This window comes from Zonotrichia leucophrys, chromosome 23, assembly GCF_028769735.1.
Source record: "Zonotrichia leucophrys gambelii isolate GWCS_2022_RI chromosome 23, RI_Zleu_2.0, whole genome shotgun sequence".
Taxonomy (NCBI): Eukaryota; Metazoa; Chordata; class Aves; order Passeriformes; family Passerellidae; genus Zonotrichia; species Zonotrichia leucophrys.
In genome coordinates, this window is record NC_088192.1 from 1023968 (window position 1) to 1047500 (window position 23533).

General features: G+C 51.3%; 1 protein-coding gene across 9 annotated transcripts in view; it reads right to left on the reverse strand.

Annotated features, from left to right (window-relative positions):
- Positions 1-9854: 9854 nt before the first annotated feature.
- The window catches only part of SRRM1 (serine and arginine repetitive matrix 1), a 19953-nt gene continuing 6274 nt past the window's right edge, over positions 9855-23533 (reverse strand). For 2 of the 9 annotated variants that reach the window (XM_064731393.1, XM_064731402.1), the window contains 13 exons: positions 21927-22127; positions 21254-21475; positions 20629-20748; positions 18875-19146; positions 18008-18088; positions 17592-17678; positions 16871-17009; positions 16593-16634; positions 13970-14074; positions 13043-13504; positions 11904-12081; positions 11243-11437; positions 9855-10839 (listed from right to left, as the gene is read on the reverse strand). In XM_064731393.1, coding sequence (XP_064587463.1) covers positions 10735-10839; positions 11243-11437; positions 11904-12081; positions 13043-13504; positions 13970-14074; positions 16593-16634; positions 16871-17009; positions 17592-17678; positions 18008-18088; positions 18875-19146; positions 20629-20748; positions 21254-21475; positions 21927-22127 — 2209 coding nt within the window. In that variant the 3' untranslated portion in view covers positions 9855-10734. The remainder of the gene's footprint in view (positions 10840-11242; positions 11438-11903; positions 12082-13042; positions 13505-13969; positions 14075-16592; positions 16635-16870; positions 17010-17591; positions 17679-18007; positions 18089-18874; positions 19147-20628; positions 20749-21253; positions 21476-21926; positions 22128-23533) is intronic. The other 7 variants (XM_064731394.1, XM_064731397.1, XM_064731396.1 and 4 more) reach the window with 7 other exon arrangements.

Sequence of the window (23533 nt, forward strand, 5' to 3'; positions counted from 1 at the left end):
TGGGAGGAGCTCAGCACACAGGTCATGTTGTCACTCAGTGGGACACATGTAAGAACATCCCATTTTTGAAATGCTAATGAAATTGCTGTGAGGAGAAGGATGCTGAGGAGGTTTGGGAAGGAGAGCACCCAGGGCTGGCTGTGACAGAAGCAGGAGCCTGTCCTGACTGCCGGGTTCATTAGAGCTCCTGAAAGCCACGCTGGACACAGCTGGGACAGGAACCTGCCCAGGGACACCTATTAAAGGCAAGCAGGACTGCCACACCCTGGCTAGAAATACCAACATTCCCATTCCACAGCTAATTGGGGATCCTGGGATGCAGCAGTGAGGCTCAGGCCCAGCCCTCGTGTCACAGATGCTCCGAGGAGCTGCTGCCCCCTCAGCAGAGCCACCCCAGGAGCTCCACATTCCTCCCTCCCCTCCAGGCACCGAGAGGGGTTTGGGCTCCATCCACCCCCTGCCTCCTGGGAGGGATGGGTTTGTTTTTGGGGATTTGGGCTCCATCCCTGCCCTGCCTCCTGGGAGGGATGGATTTGTTTTTGGGGTTCTGGGCTCCATCCCTGCCCTGCCTCCTGGGAGGGATGGATTTGTTCTGGCTCATCCCTCTCTCACTGCCCCTGCGTCGAGCAGGGTTTGCTTTGCCAGACTTGCAAGGATTGCGGGGGAAACCCAACTTCTCTCGGTGTCAGACTGCCTGCAGCTTGCTGTGATTCCCAACCAGCTGTCCCTGCATGGCTCATTTTCCTCCGGGGTGGCTGCCAAACTTTAGGATTAGCTGCAGTGAGCAGCTGAGGACACGCGTGGAGCGGGGCCTGGAGCTCACAGCTGCCACAGCAAACAGCAAACAACTCAGTGCCATGGGCTGAGCAGAGTTACCCTGCACAGGACACATCCCCTGGCATTATGTGGGAAGGTGACCTCATCCCACAGTTTCTGGGTCACTCCTGTGCTCCATGGCCTGAGCGCAGAGCTTGGAGAACTCAATGTTTCTAGGAAATGTTCATCAAGAACTTTCCGTGGCAGTAATTGCACTCGGAGTAATTTAATAATCAATGGCCTTCCCGTGCTTCTTCCTTTTTTGTTTCCCCTGGAAACTGGCATGTGGTCCTTTCCCCGGGGAGCTGGATGGTAATTAATGCATTTTGTGGTTAAATGTTTGGACTCAGCATCTCAGGGCGCCCAAGAAGCAGGGAGGGGACAAAGCAGGCATTGTCTGCAGGGTTCCCTCTGCAGTGGGTCCCCTCCGCTGAGGGGCAGCTGGTTGGGAATGCTGACACAGGCAGAGCTTTCCCCTCCTTCCTTTGGAACACGGGGAAGTTGAAGTGCTTGTCCCCTCCCTGCCTTTGGAGGTGATATCCAAGGGAGGGAAAGGAAAGTTGGCTCCCAGGACCACACACACAACAGGAGTAACTGAATGCCTGACTCTCCCCTTTCAGCAGGAGGCTGTTGCTGTGCTCTGCCCAGGGTTTCTCGCTGCCCTACTTTCCAAATTCAGATATCAGCCTGTCCTCTGCTGTGAGCATCAGCAAACAAAGATTTGGGCTTCTCCCTTCTGCAGGAAGAGACCTGGAAAGGATAAAGAGGCAGAGATGGAGCTGGGTCTGAGTGCTGGGAAACCTTCCCGTGGACACACAGAGTCCTTCCATAAAAACCCCAAATCCACTGCATTCCTGGCCTGAAAAGTTATTTGGGAAAGAGAAAAAAATAAAAGCTAGTTTAGTGAGCCTGATTAAAATCTATATTTCCCCACCTTTATGTATAGAAGTTGCTTGAAAGTAAATAAATTCAGGTATTGGCTGTTTTCTTTTAAGGTTAGTCCCCAGGTGATTCAAACACCTGGGCTGATAAGGAGATTTGGTGAAGAAAATATCACTCCACAACCTGCTTCTCCTGAAATAACAACCCCAGCTTTGCCTGGCTGAGGTTGATTAAGTGGTTAAATCAGCCACAGCCCCTGCAGCAGCAGCAATCAAACCCAGCAGCGAGGTTTCCTGCAGAATCCCCATCATCAGAAAAGCCTGGAAGCTGCTGCTGCCTGGGGCTCCCCTAATGAGCCCTGGCCATTAAATCCCAGCTGGGATTCAGCACCCAGGACTGGCTCCTGTCGGAGCTGAGATGCAGAAACTCTGCTTGCTGTGGGTTTAATGGGCTGCAGCTCTGAGGGACCCAGGGAAGGCACTGCTGGCTCTGTGCTGCCCTTTGGGTGTGGGGAAAGGGGAAGCAGCAGCTCCTTTCCAGATCCCACGGACCTGCAGGGACCAACCCAGTCACAGCCACGACACCAATGCTCAGCTTTGGCTCTGAGGTGCAGCCCAACATCAGAGAGAAAAAGATTCACAAAAAAATCCAAGTCCAACACAAACCCTCTTTATCTCCAGGCTGGCTGGATCCATAGCTGTGAGCATTAGGAATAAATTCCTCCCTGGGAGGGTGGGGAGGCCCTGGCACAGGGTGCGCAGTGTCTGAGGATGGGCAGCCTGGGATGGTGGAAGGGGTGGAACTGGATCACTTTTAGGGTCCCTTCCACCCCAAACCATTCCATGATTCTGATTCCATCAGTGCAGGCACCTGATAATCCATCCCACCCCCCTTTAGGGCAGGACTGTCACCCCCACAAACCCAAACCACTTCTGTACAGCTGAACTTTCACACCTCTGCTCTGCCTGAGGGGTGAATCTCTGCATCCCAAATCCCCTGAGCTTTCCAGGAGGTTCCTTGGGCAAAGTGCACGTTTGGGAGGGATGACATTGATCCCGAGGAACAAAGGGAACACCTCTCCCAGAGCCACCCTGCTCCGCAGCCATGGCGTAAATGCTGATCTGACTCAAGCAGTGACATGATGAATGTGGGGTTTATTTCCTCCTACCTGAGTCACACTGGGAGGAGCCAGATTTTTTTCCAAGTACTCAGGAAAGGAAAGGGATTGTGGACAGGACAAGAGGCTAAGATCTCGCAGTTCTACCAGGATTTAGAAATAATCTTTCTGATAAAATTATTTGCATTGCAGCAGCATGTAGGGTGCTCCAGCTCTCCAAACATGGACAGAAACTCCTCCACCTTCTCCAAACCTTGCAGCCTGAGGCACTGCCAAGGGAATGACATCCCAAATCCCTGAGATAGCCACAGCAGGACTGAACCCAAACCTCCTGAGTCACCGACTCAAAAAGCAGCTGCGGTCCCCAGCAAAGCCACTGTGCCCTGCAGATGGGGAGAACAACAACAATCCTGCAGGGCAGGACCAAGAGTTCCCAAATCTTCCTGTCTCCCTGCTCCTTATCTGAGCACAGGCTCGACCTGCTCAGGCTGAAATTCTGGTATTTCAGATCATCGGGTCCTTGCTTTTGCAATTGTAATTATCACCTCTTTACCCCGCTGGTTTGTCTGAGCAATGATTGCTGTAAGGCTCCTCGGGCTCCTACTGAGCAACGATAAGAGCTGGTTAGAGGCAAAAGCTTTGGCACAAACCCGGCAGAGAGAATTGAGGACTGGAGCCATCCCTGTGCCCAGCCAGGGATGTGCAAACCCAGCCAGGCTCTCAGAGCATCTCTCTGAGCACCAAGGCTGTGGAGATTTTCCCTTTTAAATCCTTTGTTTTATCCCAGCCACGAATCCCAGCTGATCAGTGCAGCAAGGTGGGCCATGGGATGGAGAGGGGAGGAATTGTCACTGAGGGGTTAAACCACAGACAGCTGCTTCTCTAACCCTGCCCAGCTGCACAAGAGGTTTCCATGATTCAGGTTTCTTTCACAGATTTAAAACTCATTCCAGATAAGCAAATGAGCAATTAGCAGCGCAGTATCTGTGATGTCATTAAAATTCAAATGGTGCCCTGGCTGCTCATTAATAGTGGGATGTGCAGCTGGAGAGGATGAACCCAAATCCTCTGCTGGCAGCAGGGGAAGCCCCTCCCTGCACAGCCCCTTCCAGCCCCTGAGCTGCTGCTCTGCTCTGACAGCAAAGCCCCGGGGCTGCTGCAGCTCCTGCAGCTGCTCCGGCCGGGATGGAGACCCTGGGGTGCTCAGCTCTGGGATGCAGAGGCTGAAAGGGTCTGATCCCCTTTATCCAGTGCAGAAATGCCCCCTGTGCTGAGCTGGGAACCCACAGACACAAAGCCAGCACCCGAGATCAGTCACCCCCAGGGCCCTGTTCTCCCACAGACAGGGGGATTTCTCCCTTTTCACAGCTCCCTTCACTTATCTCTGTCCTGGATAACAGCAGGTGTCCCCTTTCCCTGTCTGGAAAGAAGAGTTGAACTGAAAGCAGAGTCTGCCTGCAGCCACAGGGACGGCTCCCTTTATCCTCCCCCATAAATAATAGAAGATTCATTCACAGGCTTGCAATAGATTAAAAATAAATAAATAAAAAAGAGCTCAATTTTGTTTTGCCAATCATGCACTTAATGCAATTTTCCCTTCTCGTCCCCTTGTGCTGGTGCCTGTGGATTCACAAAGGTTTTAATAAGCTGGAAAGGTGCCAAACCATTTCTGTCTCATTAAAAAAATATCAGCACGGTGACAAAGGTAATTTTTTTCACATCAGTAGTCAAATCCACTTGCTGAATTAAAATCCAGCTGACAGGGAGACTATCAATTTTTAATGGGAGCTTCCTCCCTCCTGCAGAGGGGAAGCCTGGGGGGGTTACCCTTAAAAGGGATCCACATTTCTCACAACTGTTCCATCAGCTTTGGTTTCATCTGGAGCTCGAGTTTTAAAGCCTGAGCGAGGAATTACAAAAAGTAAAAAACCTCCTGAGAGCTTCCCAGGCTGTGCCCCCATAGAAATTCCCTTCTCCCACTGCACGTGTGGGTCAGGGGCTGGACCCCTGTGAGCTTTGTGCGCTTGGGGCCAGCCCGGAGCAGGGCAGGGGTGGGAACGAACTGAGAGGAAGCTCTGGCCGATCCTGGAAGGACCCCACGTGCCCTGGAGAGTCCGGCCCCTCACGCTGACCCTCCTCTCCAGGGCCCATCCCCACCTGTCGGCAGCACAATTCCATTTATTTCATAGCCACAACAATTTACACGAGCTGCAGCTCTGCCCCTGCACTGAGCACAGAGCCTCTGTGGGGGAACTGAACAATTCCCCAACAATTCCCTTTCCCCCAGGGCTGCTTTCCGTGTTTTCTTTTTAGTGAAACAGAGGGATCCTGAACTTCCCGGGGATTCTGAGCATCATCTCCCCACACCCGGATCAGCACAAGGACCAGCCCCACACCAAAAGCAGCCTGAGCTCCCCAGAATCTGCTGTCCCTTCTCCATTTCTCCCTGGGATTCAACAGCTCCATGCAGAAGCAGCCCCGGCCCCGGCTGTCCCAGCCCCAATTCCGGCTGTCCCAGCCCCAATTCCGGCTGTCCCAGCCCCAATTCCGGCTGTCCCAGCCTCAATTCCGGCTGTCCCAGCCCCAATTCCGGGTGTCCCAGCCCCAATTCCGGCTGTCCCAGCCCCAATTCCGGCTGTCCCAGCCCCAATCCCGGCTGTCCCAGCCCCAATTCCGGCTGTCCCAGCCCCAATTCCGGCTGTCCCAGCCCCAATTCCGGCTGTCCCAGCCCCAATTCCGGCTGTCCCAGCCCCAATTCCGGCTGTCCCAGCCCCAATTCCGGCTGTCCCAGCCCCAATCCCGGCTGTCCCAGCCCCAATTCCGGCTGTCCCAGCCTCAATTCCGGGTGTCCCAGCCCCGGTCCCGGCTGTCCCAGCCCCGGTCCGGCTGTCCCAGCCCCAATTCCGGCTGTCCCAGCCCCAATTCCGGCTGTCCCAGCCTCAATTCCGGCTGTCCCAGCCCCAATTCCGGCTGTCCCAGCCCCAATTCCGGGTGTCCCAGCCCCGGGCCGGTCCCTGCCCGAGGCCCGGCGCACAAAGCCCGCATTGCCCGGGGCAGCCACATCCTTCCTGCCTTTGTGTGGGAGGAAGGACGCTCCGGACCCACATCCCCCCTGCCTTCAGCCCCTCGGCCCCTTCAGCAGCTGTGGGAGCTCAGAGGATTCCTGAGCCCATCCCGGGCTGGGCTCGCAGGTCAAGGCCCACACCTGGCCCTGGGAGGCGCTCACCACACAACTCCCGATGGATTGATCCCGAATGGGAAAAACGCCACGATTCCTACAGAATCTGCCACAACACGAGCGCTGAAGATAATGAACGACTTGGTGATTCAAACACCTTGCACTGAAGGCTCAGTCTCCTCTCCTGCAGCAAACCCCGACCCGCGGGGAGCTGCGCTCCTGGCACTGAGCCCAGCCCCGCTTTGGGGCCAGCACGTTCCCTCCTGCAGCGCTGATTTTTGGGATTATCCAAACCCCAAACCAGGCTCGGTACAACGCCAAAACACGAAGGAGCTCGGGTGGCCCCGCGGCTGCGTCACCGTGAGTCACCCCCGGCCCGGTGCCGCCCTCACCCGGCTGCGGCTGCGGCTGCCCCGACTCACGGCCCGGAGCTGCCGGGTCCCATCACAGAATCCGGCACTCCCAGCCAGGGAACAGCTCCGCTGCGTTTGCTCTCCCTGGAGATGGGCTGGAGCCACACAGCTCCCGTCTGCTGCTGGGCACAGCCCCTACACAAGACACCGGCAAACCCCAGAGGAGGCACTTTGTGGCTCTGGATTTTAAATAAAACATGGGGGAAAAAGGCAAGAAAAACCCAAACCCTCCTTTCCAGCGACTCAACAAAGTGTGATCCTCATCCCTCCAGAACAGCTTCTACTCCATCCCCAGCCTGGTGAGACAGAGCCAAAGCCACCTGGGGATGTTTAGGTACAAACCTGCAGTGAGAAGTGGTGACCACTCTGAACATCATCTCCCTTGTTCTCCTGCTTTAAGAGCAATTAAAATCAACCCCACTTTTCCCAGCCATCTCCCCAAGGCTCAATCTACACTCAGGATGAGACAAATGAAAAATTCACCACCTGACAGCCACCAAGGCATCAAACACAAAGCATCTCAAGCGGACCAGAAGATCTCTAACTGTGTTGGATGCTCCCTGAGCTCCACTCACAGCAGGAGGAAACGCTCTGGCTCAAGTCAGAGCTAAACTGAACAAGAGATAACAAAGCCAAGCACTCCTTCCCCCAAAGCTGGCTCAGAGCAGCTGAGCTGTCACCCCACAGCAGGAAGGACCCCAGATCCTGCTGGACTATCTGATCCTGAGCCAGAGGGAGCCCAGATAAGAGAGGCTGGTACAGGACATCCTGTGTCTCCAGCCATTGTGGGGACCATCCCCAGCTGCTGTTTCACACCCAGCTGAAGGGACCCCAGCAGTTCCAGCCTCTTTGAACTCATCCAGGATTGCTGCACAAAGTTCAAAAGTCAAACTGCTGATTAGTCTGGGAATACACAACTCCCCATCCCATTGTGCTGAGATTCAACAATCTTATTATTACCCTGGAAGAGATATAATTACTTCCAATAGTAATTTATGAGTAAGACACAACTCCATTGAATTGTCAGTGCTTTGAGATATTGGTGACATCCACAGTGGACTTCAAGCAGACAAATCAAGGGTTTATGAGATGATCCTGTACCAGATCATCAGTTATGACACACAACAGGTGGAATGGACTCCACCAAAACACAGCTGTGTGTCCTGCTGAGCTGCTCCTCCCAGAGCTGCTCTGACACCAACACAGGGATTTGGAGTTTGGTGCTCAGGAATGAAGTCACAGGGCACAACTGTTCCCTCCCTGCAGCCTCAGGACACGGAGCAGGGTCAGTGAGGGAGGTTTGGGATGGCTCCCAGCACAGAGCTCTGCCCTGGTGCTGGGATTTGTCCCTGGGCTCCCGGGGAGCAGCAGCAGAACAGTTCTGTGTCCTGGGGCAATGCAGGGTAAATCCCTCGGCTCAGGAAGCTCCACAGCACTCCCAGGCAAATTGCCAAAGTCACACAAGTGGAAAAATTTAACAATCCAGCCCTGAGTTTCTGTAAGCTTGGAACTGTTGCACACACACCTGCCATTGTCCCAGCTGTTGACACAACAAACATCTTTCTTCAGAAGCAGCTACAGAGACTGACCTGTGACTCACCTCAGCCTCACGCTCACTGCTGAGGACTCCGTTCCATTTCGGTTACACAGCCCAATTAAACTTTTTGTGGAGCTGGATGCAATCATTGCAGCAAGGCCCTTACCTAGACCCTGTGTCTGTCACTTCACGAGGGTGGCCTGGGTCAGGAAGCCAAAATTCAGCATGAGCAGATCCAGAATAAAAAAGAAGTGAGATCCAGGTAGCTCCTGCCTCATCACACCAGGGTCATTCCTGAACTACAAATACAAGGATTTAAAAACAGAGAGGTTAACCAAGAAGCTGGAGTGGGGAAGGGATCAGACAAGTTTGGGTTTGGATGAGGGGAGCTCAATCAGAGGATCAGGAGAGAATTCAGTGGTGTCAGGAACAGCAGAGACACAGAGGGAAGCCAGCCCAGCAGACTCTGTGCAACAGCAGGGACAGCTCAGGAGAGGAGAGGGCTCATTTCCCCAATTGATATTTAAATGAAATGTTACCACTTGAATGGGTAAGTAGGAAGGAATTAAAGCACTAAGCTAAATACAATTTAGAAGTTATGCTCTTTTTAAACATTGCATTTAATTGCTCTTTTTAAGCCTACACCATTCTTTATGGATAGATGAAAAAGAGGCAGGGGGAGCAGCAACAATGGGAACTGCAAGGGAGATGGAAATGTGGAGGGAAGGCCTGGCCCATCCAGAGGTCCTTTATCAGCCCTGGAGGCAGGAGATGGAAATAGGTGTGAGGGAAGATAAGCAGTGACTCAGGCCCTGAATGTATTTAAAGAACTTCTATTAGTGCTAAGATTAAAAGGCACTCAGAGGTCACCAAACCCAGGTAGAAGCAAGATTTGGATGATAAAGGAGGAGGCATTAAAGCCTGGGGAGCTGCACCCCTGCAGGACATCAGGGAAAATCCAAGTGAGTGAGGATCAGCACGTCCCGAGTCCAGCTCTGTGGCTCCTCAAGCACCAAATTCACCCAGATGGACTTTGCAAAATGCCTCTGTCCAGAAGCTTCTTGGAATTTAGTAACAGGTGATCCTCAGCATTCCAGCTCTGCAGGAGTTTACAAGCACTTGAGCACACAATGACATTTGTGTGAAGAAACAAAAGGTTCAGCACACAGGGAAATGCAGAAGGAGCTGCCCTGAAACCTCCTCCCCTCCCAGGCAGGAGCTGGAGCTGCCCTGCCTCAGGTCAGACCCTGCACAAGGGCAAGGAAAGATTCATCAATCTCCAGCTTCTCTGTGGGCACCTCAGCTACTGCAGCTGCAGCACAGAAAGGTTCACAAGCACCTTCCAGAAAAACCTCAGGCTTCAGATCTGAGCTGGTTTCAGAAACACAGCTGGAGTTTTTACAACAATTCCACAGCAGCAACCCAGCAAGTTGCCAGTGATTAAAAGGGGATTGGAAGTGGGTGCTTTGTAAGGTCCCAACCCACTCTGATTCCATAATTCTGGAAAGGCAGGGAGCCCCCAGGATGCCTCAGATGAGCTCTCACACCACCACAGCTCCTTCCCCAAGTTAATCAAACCTGGTGCTCATGCCCTGCTGCTGCAGGGCCTTCCAACACTTCACTTGCTCTGACCAGCAATTTTCACAGCAAATATTGAGTCTGAGCTTCTCCATTCTCCCAAAACACTGCCCAGGTAAGGCTGGTAGACTCCTGCTGGGCAGGAACTCCACAGGAGCATCACTAATTAATTAAAGGGCTTTTCCTGCTCCACCAGGCCAGTTAAAAGCCCCAATTTTTCCAGAGCCAGCACAGTGGATCAAACACTTTCTCATCTCTGAGCACTCATTAATCCTGCACAAAACAAAGCTGATTAGCAAATGTAAACGTCCAGATAAAAATAGCCAACATCTGTTTAAATTTAGAAATTTATTTTGTTTAATCCACAAGCTTTATATAGCTTTAGTTAAAAAAACAAAAACAAAGAACAGTGAAAACATGACAATATCCAAAGTTCAGGTTCCTCTACACTTTCAAAGAACACAGCTCTGAAAGTTGCTCAGACCATTCCGAAGAACCGTAACGAGACAAGATTTATGAATGGGGCAACGACAGCTCACAAACAAAATTTATGGAACTGAAGGAATTATTATTTTTTTTCTGGGTCTGCTGATCATGGAAACTGCCCTTTAAAAAAAGAACATAAAAATACAAATGAAATTCCAGTGTTCCAAATCAACATGTTACATCAATATAAACCCACAGTGTCCTGGTAAACAACATGCTTTCATTTATGTACCACTCTAAATTGCTATTCTTGATTGGCTTTATGGAGACTATACAGGCAACAGTAGAAAGCATTAAAATAGAGATGTATTTCCTTGAATTCTGCAGTGGTTTTACTCCTGGGCAAGCCTACAAACCACAAAGGTTAGTAGCATCATGTAAGTGATACAAAAGAAGTCAAATGAGCCCCTCACAAATTCTGCTCAAGGCTCTGCTGGATTCCAAAGAAATGAGGGAACTGACGGTCATGTTTCAAACCTCCAAAACAAATTCCTACTGCTTCTAAAAAGTCTCACTCTAAATGAAATTATGCTGTCAATGAAAGAATGTCACTAGTACACTGTGGACACCTTTTGTAATGTAAATCCATGCCCTTTGTACATGGTGAACCTCAACCTAGCAATTATTACAACAAATGTTATATTCTAAAGCTCAAACACATTTAGCAATTTGAAATTGAATTCTGAGTACAAACCAAAGAAAATGTACATTATATCAAAGGGTTGGCCTAGGAGGGGGGGGACACCTGCGCCTTCCTCATGGACCTCAGTGCCTTCTCCCGCAGGTGCTTCTCGAGGTCATCCAGGTTGTCCTCGGGTTCGCTCTCTGTCTCCTTCAAACAAACACAGAGAGCTGCTTCAAACACCCCAGGCTGGCCAGCACTGAGATCCCCATATGGAATCACACCCCCCAAATCTCACTTTGGAATTGGTTCACTTTCTGTCTCCTTCAAACAAACACAAAGAGCTGCTTCAAACACGCCAGGCTGGCCAGCACTGAGATCCCCACAGGGAATCACACCCCCCAAATCTCACTTTGGAATTGGTTCACTTTCTGTCTCCTTCAAACAAACACAAAGAGCTGCTTCAAACACCCCAGGCTGGCCAGGCTGAGCCCTCCCAGCACTGAGATCCCCATATGGAATCACACCCCCCAAATCTCACTTTGGAATTGGGGCTGTCAGAACCCCAGCAGAGCAGGGCACACCCACCCTTGACAAAGTCCCCAATTCTCACCTTTTTGGGTTCTGTCTCTGCTTCCTGCTCTCCCTGTGCTGAGGTGGTGTCTGCTGGAGCCACAGCAGCAGCTACTGCAGCTGCTGCTGCCTTCTCCTTCTTATGCTTTTTGTGTTTCTTGTGCTTTTTATCCTTTTTATGCTTCTTATCCTTCTTTTTCTTCTTCTTCTTGCCACCACCTTCTTGATCTGAATTCTGTAATAAATAATTCAATAGATGTTACAACTCATCTCTAAGGCTTCAAACTTCTCTGGCAAAGAATGGAACTGCCCCTGGGAAACACCTCAGAAGAGGAGGTGAAGATACCAAACAATCTGTTCTCCTCCCACTGGGAATACTCTGAGTCTGCACATAGGATACTGACCATAAATGAGCCCCCCATACTTTGTAGACCATAAAAATCATTAGCACTCATGAAATGGGACAGACTTTTCCCCAGAAGACTGATTTTCTATAGAGCACTATTTTCTCCCACACTTGGAGATGTTAAGCTTGAAAAATTCATGTTACAAATATTGTTTTTAGAAGTTTTTATCAATGAAGAATGACCCCAAGCAGTTTCCCCCCTGTGAATAACCCTGGGGCTGCTCAGCAGCTCAGCCCTCCCAACCAAAGCCTGCCTGGGACCCAGAGCAGTTCTGTTTTATGGGCAGACAAATACCCTGGCAGGTGATGGGCTCTGAGTTGGGCTCTTGGCCTTTTTTGCAGGTGACCAGTTTGCAGAGGGAGAGCGAGAGCGGGCGGGAGATGCAGGCCCTGGGTGCTTTTTGGGAGCCACCTCAGGGGACGCTGACGCAGAGCGGGACGAGGACGCGCGCCGGGGGCTGGGGCTGGAAGCCCTGGGGAACAGAGAGCAAAGGTGAGACACAACAAGGCAACATCAGCACAAGAACCAAAGGAACATCTTTGCTTTAACTTGGTCAGGCTGCACTTAGAAGATTTAAATTGATTTTAAAAAATAAATAGATTAATTGCTTTGCTGGTGTGATAAAAAAGGCAAAACAATCCAATAGCAGAGTGGATCCATAATGCAGCCTGAAAAGCTGTTAAACAACCCTGCTGCTGCTCAGAACTGATTGCTGCCTTTCTGCTTGAACTAAGTTATAATCACATTAAAAACCAAGAGAACAGCAATGCTATTTAAATGTGCAAGGCTTTCCATTCAGCTACATTTTCCTCCTGAAAAAATTCATAAGCCAGCACCACACTTCTCACAGTCTGCTCAGAAAAGCAACATCTCACTAAAGAGAAAAATATTTATAATTGTAGCAGTTTATCATGAATGGTCACTTATGGAATTATTTCTGAGCTGATGGGAAGTGGTGCTCCCCTTCCACAGTTAGGGTTAAGACAAAGTTAGGTTTCCTTTAAAGCCAGCAATTAAAGAGAAGGATCTGGGGAGACCTGGTGGCACATTTCAGGGTCTTATAAAAAGGAGGGAGAGGGGCTCTTCATGCAGGCAGCACAAGGGGGAATGGCTTCCACTGCCAGAGACAGGCTCAGATGGGATATTGGGAAACACTTCTTCCTTGTGAGGGTGGGGAAACCCTGGCACAGGTGCCCAGAGCAGCTGGGGCTGCCCCTGGATCCCTGGCAGTGCCCAAGGCCAGGTTGGATACTGGGGCTTGGTGCAGCCTGGGACAGTGGAGGTGTCCCTGCCACGTGGCACTGGAGGGGCTTTAAGGTCCCTTTGCACCCAAACCATTCTGGGATTCTGTGATTCCTTAACCACTTCCACTGCATCACAACTAAACAACAATCCCTCAATAAACCCCAAGCAGACTAGATGAGTTTCTTTACTTTGTTTTCTTGGGCTCTGGCGTTCTGGACACCCTCCTGATGGGCCTGCTGCTGGGTGAGGGTGACTGTCTCCTCTGCGGCGACGCCGACGCTCCCCGGCGCGGCGCCAGAGGGCTGGAGGAGGGGTGGGAAGCTCGAGGCCGTGGTGAAGGTGAATGCCTTTTGTTTTGTGGTGGAGAACGTGTTTCCCTGTTGGATCTGCTGGGGGGAGACCCCTTCCTGTGCTTGGAAGACACGGAAGGGGAGCGCCGCTTGGCAGTGGGGGAGCTCCTCTGTTTGGGCGGTGGGGAGTGGGAGACTCTGCGCTTGGACTGGGGGGAAGGGGAGGCCCTTCTTTTGGGAGGGGGAGGAGGAGAAGCTGTTCTCCTCTTGGGAGGGGGAGATGGGGAATAGCGCCTCTGGATCGGGGGGGAGTATCTGCGTGGAGAGGGAGAACGTCTGCGCGGGGGCGGTGATGGAGACCTGCAAAGAGAGCAAACGGTCAGGGGCCAGCCAGGCATGGACAGCAGTCAGCAGAGGGGAAAAAGGACCCTAGAGTTCTTTAAACTTCTCCAAATTTAAACTAGAACTCTTCAGAAGTCAAAAGAGTTTAAAATAAAACTCTTTAAATCCAGAAAGGTTGTGGTTGCCCCATCCCTATGAGTGTCCAAGGCCAGGTTGTACAAAACTTGCAGCAACCTGGGCTGGTGGAAGGTGTCACCACCCGTGGCACAGGGTGGGACTGGATGATCTCTAAGCTCCCTCCCAACCCAAGCCATCCCATGGTTGTGTAACCCCAATTCAGGATCTGCAGCACCAACCCAACAACATCCAGGCCATGCACCCACCACACCCCCCTCAGCTTCCCGGTGAAGGAGCAGGGAGCAGAGCCCTCTTCCCATGCCCAGAGCAGGCCCAGGGCAGGCAGGGGTGCCCGGGGCTCGGTACCTTCGGCGAGGCGGGGACGGCGAGCGGCGGCGCCGGGGCGGGGGCGCCGGGGAAGGGGAGCGGCGCCGGCGCGCGGGGGGCGGCGAGGGGCTCCTCCTCCTCCTGCTGCAGAAAACAGGCACTCAGCAGGAAATGCAGCTGAGGCACCAGCTGCTCCCTGCTCTGCCTCCACCACACACAATCTGCTCCTTCATGCACCTCAAAATGCAATTCTACTGGGAGCACCGATGGAAAGAAATGTACTTGAACCTTTCTGAAGAGGGTGAGACAATGAGTGTCTGACTGTGCCCCTGAGCCCATCACGGTGTCTGACTGTCACCCTGAGCCCATCACAGTGTCTGACTGTGCCCCTGAGCCCACCACAGTGTCTGACTGTGCCCCTGAGCCCACACGTGTCTGACTGTGCCCCTGAGCCCACCACAGTGTCTGACTGTGCCCCTGAGCCCACCACAGTGTCTGACTGTGCCCCTGAACCCATCACGTGTCTGACTGTCCCCTGAGCCCACCTGACTGTGCCCCGAGCCATCACGGTGTCTGACTGTGACCCTGAGCCCACCTGACTGTGCCCCTGAGCCCATCACGGTGTCTGACTGTCACCCTGAGCCCATCACGGTGTCTGACTGTGCCCCTGAGCCCATCACGGTGTCTGATTGTCACCCTGAGCCCACCTGACTGTGCCCCTGAGCCCACCTGACTGTGCCCCTGAGCCCATCACGGTGTCTGACTGTGCCCCTGAGCCCACCACAGTGTCTGACTGTGCCCCTGAGCCCATCACGGTGTCTGACTGTGCCCCTGAGCCCATCACGGTGTCTGATTGTCACCCTGAGCCCATCACAGTGTCTGACTGTGCCCCTGAGCCCATCACGGTGTCTGACTGTGCCCCTGAGCCCACCACAGTGTCTGACTGTGCCCCTGAGCCCATCACGGTGTCTGACTGTGCCCCTGAGCCCACCTGACTGTGCCCCTGAGCCCATCACGGTGTCTGACTGTGCCCCTGAGCTCATCACGGTGTCTGACTGTCACCCTGAGCCCACCTGACTGTGCCCCTGAGCCCATCACGGTGTCTGACTGTGCCCCTGAGCCCATCACAGTGTCTGACTGTGCCCCTGAGCCCATCACAGTGTCTGACTGTGCCCCTGAGCCCATCACGGTGTCTGATTGTCACCCTGAGCCCATCACGGTGTCTGACTGTGCCCCTGAGCCCACCTGACTGTGCCCCTGAGCCCACCACATCAGCCAGGAAACAATTCCACATCTGCACAACCTGATCCATCACCACCTTACAGCCAAAGAAAGACCAAATGGTTGGGATAAGTGATGGATCGCATGCTGATTTTGCCTTGGGTGGAGGTAATTTTCTTCACAGTGTGAAACTGTGCTCCATCTGAAATCCAAAATTATTTATTTCTTGAAATGCAGTGGAAAAAAACCAGAGTGGCTGCTAAACTGCAGCTCTCTGGATCGAAACTGTTCACCAAATTAGCCATTTTCTGCTTTGCAGGGTTTACAACAGACTTCTGGAAGGGGGAATTTTAATCCAACACATTCTTGCATAGAATTTTAAAGGCAAGGAATACTGGCAAAGAGAAATATTCCTTTTTTTAAAAAAAGCAATTAAGATAAAATGACTGGATAAGGGAAAATTGAGAGCAATTAAAAAGCAAAGCAGCTCATTTACATTAAGTGAGATCTGATTTCAAACATGCTGGGTATTGTTCTCCAAGGCAAAGAAACACACTTTTATAGATAAGAGTTTGCTCCAAAATACAATGTTCTTTTATGATCCAAAAAACCCCCAGCCTTCAAATGTACCAACTGTCCTAATTAAACATGTATTTATGCAACAGGCAGGACGTGAATTCAGTGTGTTGCAAAACAAGATCAAAGCCTTTGAATCCCAACCTGTTTTCCATAGAAATGTTTGACAGGATCCATAATTAGGAAGGTCTGCAATGGTGAGGGAGTCATCCCTATCTCCTGCATCATGATGTGTGCTGGGAGTATCTGCTAGCTAAGGCTTAATTACAGCCTGCTCAAGGGTCATTACATCCAATTAATAAACCCATCAGGCTTCCTCCACCTTTCTGTATTTCTAGACCAACACAGAGCAAAAAGTGTCACAAATAAAAAAGTCACTGCTGTTTTACTGATTGTCTACTTCCAACGCTTCAAATATCCCTTGAACTGAGGAAGGAGAGTTTTGAAAACTCCAATCATCTCTGACCCAGAAGATCAAGATCTTAATTGCTGGTTGCAAGTGTGCAGGAGGGCTTTGAGTCAGTGGCAGCAGGAACCCAACACTGCTCACCCAAAGCTGGGTGTCTGGAGCCAGGAGCCCCTGAGGAACACAAGTGTTCAGCTGTTTCCAGGCATCAGTGGGATGGAACAGCATCAAAGTTATTGATGTCACAGGCTGATGTGAATTAACAAGGGGTGAGCAGTGAGGGACACAGAGCAGGTTCCTTCTGTTTTTGCCAGTGAAATGGTTCCAGCTCCAACAAAAGAAGGAGCACATCAGTCTGGATTTCCCTCACTGTGAATGTGCAAAGGACAAAAGGATGGCAAATGCTTATCCATGCCAAAATAAATGACAGCCTGTTTAAGAGATGAATTTCTAACCAACCTTTTCATCACTGGTGATTGCCACCTCTTTTCCATCTGCATCCTGAGAGCAGTGGAGGGAAAACAAAACAAAACAAAACAGATCTATCTGCCACGGGTCTGAGGCAAAAACGAACACCATCAAAGAAAGGTCAGAGCAATTTCTGCCAAATGAGTGTAATGGGAAGGAAACCTTGAAAGAAGTCTGGGCAGAGTGGGCATGACTTGATGTGCATTTGGTGAGAGTTGCAGAGAGACAGACAGAAACAGCAGGAGGGATGAGCTGAGCTCAGGAGTTACCGAGGGGAGGAATCCTTCTGGCGCTTGCGGGGCGAGGGGCTGCGCGAGTGCGAGTGCCGGTGGCGCCTGCCCACCTCCCCGTTCTTCACGTTCGACCTCTTGGGCCTCTCCTCTTCTGAGGAAGATGAAGAACCAGAATCTGCAAACACAGAAAGAATCACTCTCTGGAAAATGATCTTTGAGATACTGGTCACTGCTGCAGTTCAAACCAACCTCATCTCCCATAAAACGAGAACCCAAAATTTAAAACGGATTGGCTGAAGGCATTGGCTGAACTTAAGTGATAAATAAATCTACTGGGTAAAAAAACTGTCCCCATAAAATTTGGCTAGACAGATAATTTAAAAGGTGAACTGCAGCTGCTTTTTGAAACTATGTGGACAAAAATACCCAGGGGAATTTACTGATCTCAAGCATAAAGAGGCCAAAGTAAGGAGAGATGATGTAATCACATTACAATATTTGTGCGTGATGTTAAGAGTTTAGAAGCGCAATTTTAAAGATGCAAACCCATTAAGAAAAGATGTAATGACCTTTAAAAGTCACTTTTATTCCTCCTGAGTAATAATTAAAGTGACCTCATTATGAGCGGCAAATCTGTAATTAAGTTTACAATAGCACTGAGAGCACTGAGCAAATAGTTTTAATCTGTATTTGAACTTAACTACTTCCTGCAAAAGGAAACTACAACGCAGTTTTCGGGAATTTCTGTGCTCCATACCAGATGAAGACTGTTGATTTTGCCTCCTGTACTGACGCCTCTGTTGGACAGAATCTGCTGCAGCCATTTTGCCTCCTTTGTCTTCTTCTGAAAGGACACACAAGGACAGGGCACTCAAACCAGGGATACAGATTTGCCTATGCAGGCAGAAGCAAAGTTATGGACAGCACACCATCAGGTATGGGGTTTTCCCTCACTCAAATCTCAGGATAACATAAGGCTGGAATACACTTTGGCAGAACTTTCATTCCAAGCAATCTCGGATACAATGAGGCAGCAGGAGTGATCACCTTCAGAGTTCTGAAAACTCTTGCTTTCAATGCCAGATTTCCAGAAGGGCTCAGCACTTCCCTGCCCAAGCATTTCTGACTGAAAACCCCACACCAAGCAGCAGAGCTGAGAAGCCAGAGCCGTACCTGATTCTGACAATTCTGCTTTCCTGGGCTTGGGTGCTGGCGAAGGAGACTCTCTTTTCTCAGTACTCTTATGTTTGGGCGCTACAAGACAAAATGCAACAGCTCAGCTGCAATTCACACCATTCCTTCAACAGGCACAGGTGGACAGCAGTCCCACAGGGAACCCAGCTGTGCTGGTGCCCTGCAGAGGTGGGCATATGTGGCCCGAAGTTTAGAGTCCGACTAGCTGAGGGCGAAAGGCCGACGCCCCTCTGCAATTCCTGGCCAGCGCCCTTCGGCGTCTGAGGGCCTCGGGCTGTGCTGGCTGCGGACTGGCTCACACCGCTGGTATAGGGGAGGAACGGAGCTGACCATTTCCCGGGGGTTAAACATCGGTTTATTGAAGGTGTTGCGGGATCCAAACGCGGGGAAACCAACCGGGAAAAAGTTTCTTCATAGGGGGTGAAAACAGGATTATAAAGGAGGGGGGGTGGGTACAGGCGGAACCAATCGGGAAAGGTGAGGGGATGAACTTCACAGAACTGACACTCCATGGAGACCAATAACCAAAAGGTAAAGGAGGTGTCCTGGGACCCCAGCCAACCACCATCTCCAGAGAGGAGAAGGTTCTCGAAACCTGGGAGGAGAAAGGGAGTGATTGACTGGACAGGGAGGAAACAACTTTCACTTATAAGGGAAACCAGGGGAGGAGCAATTACACATCGGCAACTATGAATAGCGGTTACTATAGCAACTTAGCTGACAGGCTAGCAGTGGCGGGAAAAACTGGGGGAACGAAACCATTTTACACATAATAGGGGAGAACAATACATAAATTGGGGGAATAACACAAGAAACTTAACAACACACTACACCAGTGCCCCTCACCTGAGGCCCTGCTGGGCGAGACGGAGCCGCGGCTCTTGCGGGCGCGGTTGGACTGCTGGGGCGTGGGCGAGCGGCGCGGCTTGGCCGGGGGGCTGCCGGGGGGCGAGGGCCGGTGGCGGCGCCGGGGGGGGCTGGCAGAGGGGGAGAGCCGGCGCGTTTTGCGGGGCGGGCTGGACACGGGTCTCTTGGGAGCCTTCTTTGGTGGAGAGCGGGAGCGCGACGAGGACGAGGAGGAGCTGCTGCCGGACAGCGAGGCCGAGGAGCGTCTTCTCCTGCAAAGCAAAGCCACATCAGCTCCTGGCCGGCCGAACATGTCAGCACAAAGAACAAAGAACTGCGGCTGTTTGCAAGCACAGACACTGAGCCACAGACAACAGCACTTCCCAAACATGGTGGACTGTGCCAACACTGGCTTTGGAGAAGAGGAGGATAACGACCAATCTTTCACAGTTATTCTTAACTATAATAGTGAGCTAAAAATTGTTAGTGTCACCTTCACTGGCTTTCTGTCAATCTACAGGCTACAGCTAAGCTTTGCCCCTGGAAACAATTAGTTTTGGTTGGGCTCTCTAACTTTTGGGTGGTTAAGAGAATTGTCTGCATTAGCACGTGTCACTTAACGATCTCCAGAGCAGATAGTGTGCAAGGACACTAAAAAGTTTTACACCAGGAGGTGAAAATTTCAGACAACTTAACAACTTAACAATTCAGAATCCATCTATCCATCCTTATGTTTTAGTTTTTCATCTTTACTTTGCAATTTTAAAAGGTAGGGCCTCAGAATTCTGCGGCAAAATTTGTGGCAAGTTCTGTTGCAATTGTGTACCTGCAGAATCCACCTTTGGCTGCAGAATTCCTGAGAACCTGGAAAAAAGAAACCCTACCTTGAGTGAGATAAACATTTGCTGAAAGGGTGCTCTTGTACATCTTGCAACATACATGTTTGATACTTTTCACAGTTTTCCCAGTAACTGTGTGAAATGAACATATTGACAAACTCAGGAAATAGTCATCACCTTGGCACAAAAAGGAAGAGAAATGTTCCTTCCTCAAAAACAACTGCTGTACAAAAGAAGCATCACTTTGATTCTCTTCCTATGAAAAGGTTCAGAAGCTATTCTCTCCCCATGAAGACAAATGTCTATTTTGACACTGCCAAAAGCACATCATTTACTTTGCAAGGCAGCTAAGAGCTTTGCCTCTAGAGCAATTCTTATGCTGTGAAAAATGTGACTTGCAACACCAAAGGGCAAATCTTGAGGAACCTTAAGAGAACATGAAGAAGAAACATACTTCAAGTCCAAGTTTAATTTTATGTGATAGAAATACAAGTCATAATTAAAAATTCCCAATGAGTAAAATTCCCAAGTTGTTCTCATTTTTTTCCCCAGTCAGGAAAGAAAAGTATGAAGACTTAAGCCAAAAAGCCCTAAGGGACATCATGTCAGCCTGTGCTGGGAGCTACCCAGAGCCATTTGAAGAAGCAAAAAAGAAAAAAAAGCTCTGAAATTGCCACTTTTCAAAAAGGTGGAATTCTCATCACTACCCTAACTCAGAAGAAATCATTTCACATCTGCAACCGTGTTCCCCCACAGCACACTGAGGAAAAGTGACAGTGCAGTTTTCCCATCACTCTGATCACACACCTGCCACTGCTGAGGTGAGATGAACAGGGAATTTTGCTAACACAGCTACAGTTCCCTTGAGCTTTGCAGGTTTAGCACTTGAGCTGTCTCAAAAAGCAGGGCTCTTACCGCCTGACGGGGGATCTGCTCCTCCTGTGCCTGGGGGGGGGAGGCATCCTGCGGGGCGGGCTCCTCCTGCGCGGGGACGGCCGGCGCCGCGGGCTGGGTCGCCTTCTAGGGGAGTAAGACCTGTCACAATCAGAAATTCCAATGAAAAGCAACCAGCTAACTTCCAGAGTTGAGGAAATGTATCCTCGGGGCACTGAGTGCAGAGTTGCCTTCCTCCAAGTGCATCCTCTAGGTGAGGATGCCAAATGTACAGACACAATCAGGGCTTTGAAGTTTAACAACGTCACTCTGTTAAGTAGTAGAATAATAAAAAAAAAATGGTCAAGTATTTTTCAGCATTTTCAGCATCAAACCCTTGTCCTACAGAAAGGCTACACAATTCTCATTATCAATATTAAGCAGCTGAATTCCTTCTCTGATCAGCGCTGGTCACCATGAGCATCTTCTCATAAATCAATACAAACAAAACACTCCCAAACACATTTATACACTAAATGCATCCTTCTCATTTGGCCCAAAACATCCACAGCTCAACACCTCTAAAAACACCATTGACCAAGAACATTAGGTGGCACCTGCAGCAGAAAACATTCTCAAGCTTCACAGTCAGCACCTGAAGCCCTACCTTGACCGTGATCTATGGCGCCTTCTGGGTCGGGAATGAGACGGAGAACGGGACCGGGACCTTGACCTGGACTTGGACCGAGATGGGGATCTCTGACGAGTCTTCTCCTTCTCCTTCTCCCTCTCCCTCTCCCGCTCCCTCTCCTTCTTTGAATTACGTTCTGGTGAAGTTTCCTTAGTCTCTGGTACAGGTGGTTCAGGTTTAGGAGCTTTTGGGATATCACTGTCAAAAATAAGGACTTCATTTGTAAGCATATACAAACCACAGCCTGCATTTAAGAAGCTGCCAAGATATTCCCCTACAACAAACGTTCTCCTGCCCATTCTCCGACAAACTGCTCCAGAATTGTGAAAAGAGTTAGAATGTGGTACAATGATTCAAGAAGAATAAGTAACATAGAAGCTACATGGTGACAACCAGCTGGAAGTCAACATGACATTGTCACAAGTGTCAATGATGAGCAGGACAATGAAATCACAGTGGCAGCAAAGCACACTGCCCTTAGAATTCTAGAGGACAAAGAAACCTCACTGAAGATTCTTAAATAAATGCTTTGGCTGTTGCAGAGGCACAGGGAGGAGCAGGCATTGCCCAAGCCAAGCTCCAATGAGGTATTAGAATAATAATTCAATTTTTTAAAGGCAACACATGGCTCTACACACAGAGCTCTCACCTGTTTGAAGCTGCCTCTTGCACAATGGTCTCCTTTGGTTTCACGGAGGGCTCTGGCTCAGGAGTGGCCTCTTTCTTCTCGGGGGCAGGGGTGGCACTGCGGCTCTTGGTGCGGTGGTGGGGGGAGCGCGAGTGGCTGCGCTTCCGCTCGCGGCGCACGGGAGACGATCGGCGCCGCGGGGAGGGAGAGCGGGACTTGCGTCTGGGGAGAGAGAGAGAGACTCAGCCTGGGGACAGACAGAGCCTGGGGACAGACAGGGCACTCACAGCCTGGGGACAGACAGGGCACTCACAGCTCAGGGACAGTCAGAGCCTGGGGACAGACAGAGCACTCACAGCCTGGGGACAGTCAGGGCACTCACAGCCTGGGGACAGACAGAGCACTCACAGCCTGGGGACAGTCAGAGCCTGGGGACAGACAGAGCACTCACAGCCTGGGAACAGTCAGAGCACTCACAGCCTGGGGACAGACAGAGCACTCACAGCCTGGGGACAGTCAGAGCACTCACAGCCTGGGGACAGACAGAGCCTGGGGACAGACAGGGCACTCACAGCCTGGGGACAGACAGAGCCTGGGGACAGACAGGGCACTCACAGCCTGGGGACAGACAGGGCACTCACAGCCTGGGGACAGACAGGGCACTCACAGCCTGGGGACAGACAGGGCACTCACAGCCTGGGGACAGACAGGGCACTCACAGCCTGGGGACAGACAGGGCACTCACAGCCTGGGACAGACAGGGCACTCACAGCTCAGGGACAGACAGGGCACTCACAGCCTGGGGACAGTCAGGGCACTCACAGCCTGGGGACAGACAGGGCACTCACAGCCTGGGGACAGACAGAGCACTCACAGCTCAGGGACAGACAGGGCACTCACAGCCTGGGGACAGACAGGGCACTCACAGCCTGGGGACAGACAGGGCACTCACAGCCTGGGGACAGACAGAGCACTCACAGCTCAGGGACAGACAGGGCACTCACAGCCTGGGGACAGACAGGGCACTCACAGCCTGGGGACAGTCAGAGCACTCACAGCCTGGGGACAGACAGGGCACTCACAGCTCAGGGACAGACAGGGCACTCACAGCATGGGGACAGTCAGGGCACTCACAGCCTGGGGACAGTCAGAGCACTCACAGCTCAGGGACAGACAGGGCACTCACAGCCTGGGGACAGTCAGGGCACTCACAGCCTGGGGACAGTCAGAGCACTCACAGCCTGGGGACAGTCAGGGCACTCACAGCCTGGGGACAGACAGGGCACTCACAGCCTGGGGACAGACAGGGCACTCACAGCCTGGGGACAGACAGGGCACTCACAGCTCAGGGACAGACAGGGCACTCACAGCCTGGGGACAGACAGAGCCTGGGGACAGACAGGGCACTCACAGCATGGGGACAGACAGAGCCTGGGGACACCCAGGGACACCCAGCACTGCCTGGGAACAGCCACACTCAGAGCCCTCCTCACCCAGGGACACCCAGCACTGCCTGCAGCACTCAGAGCACACACAGCACTGCACTTGCTGCTGCTGACTGACAGACAAATTAAGACGTCAAACAAAAATCTCAACTCCCTCAAAACTAAAACTAACAAAGCCTGGAA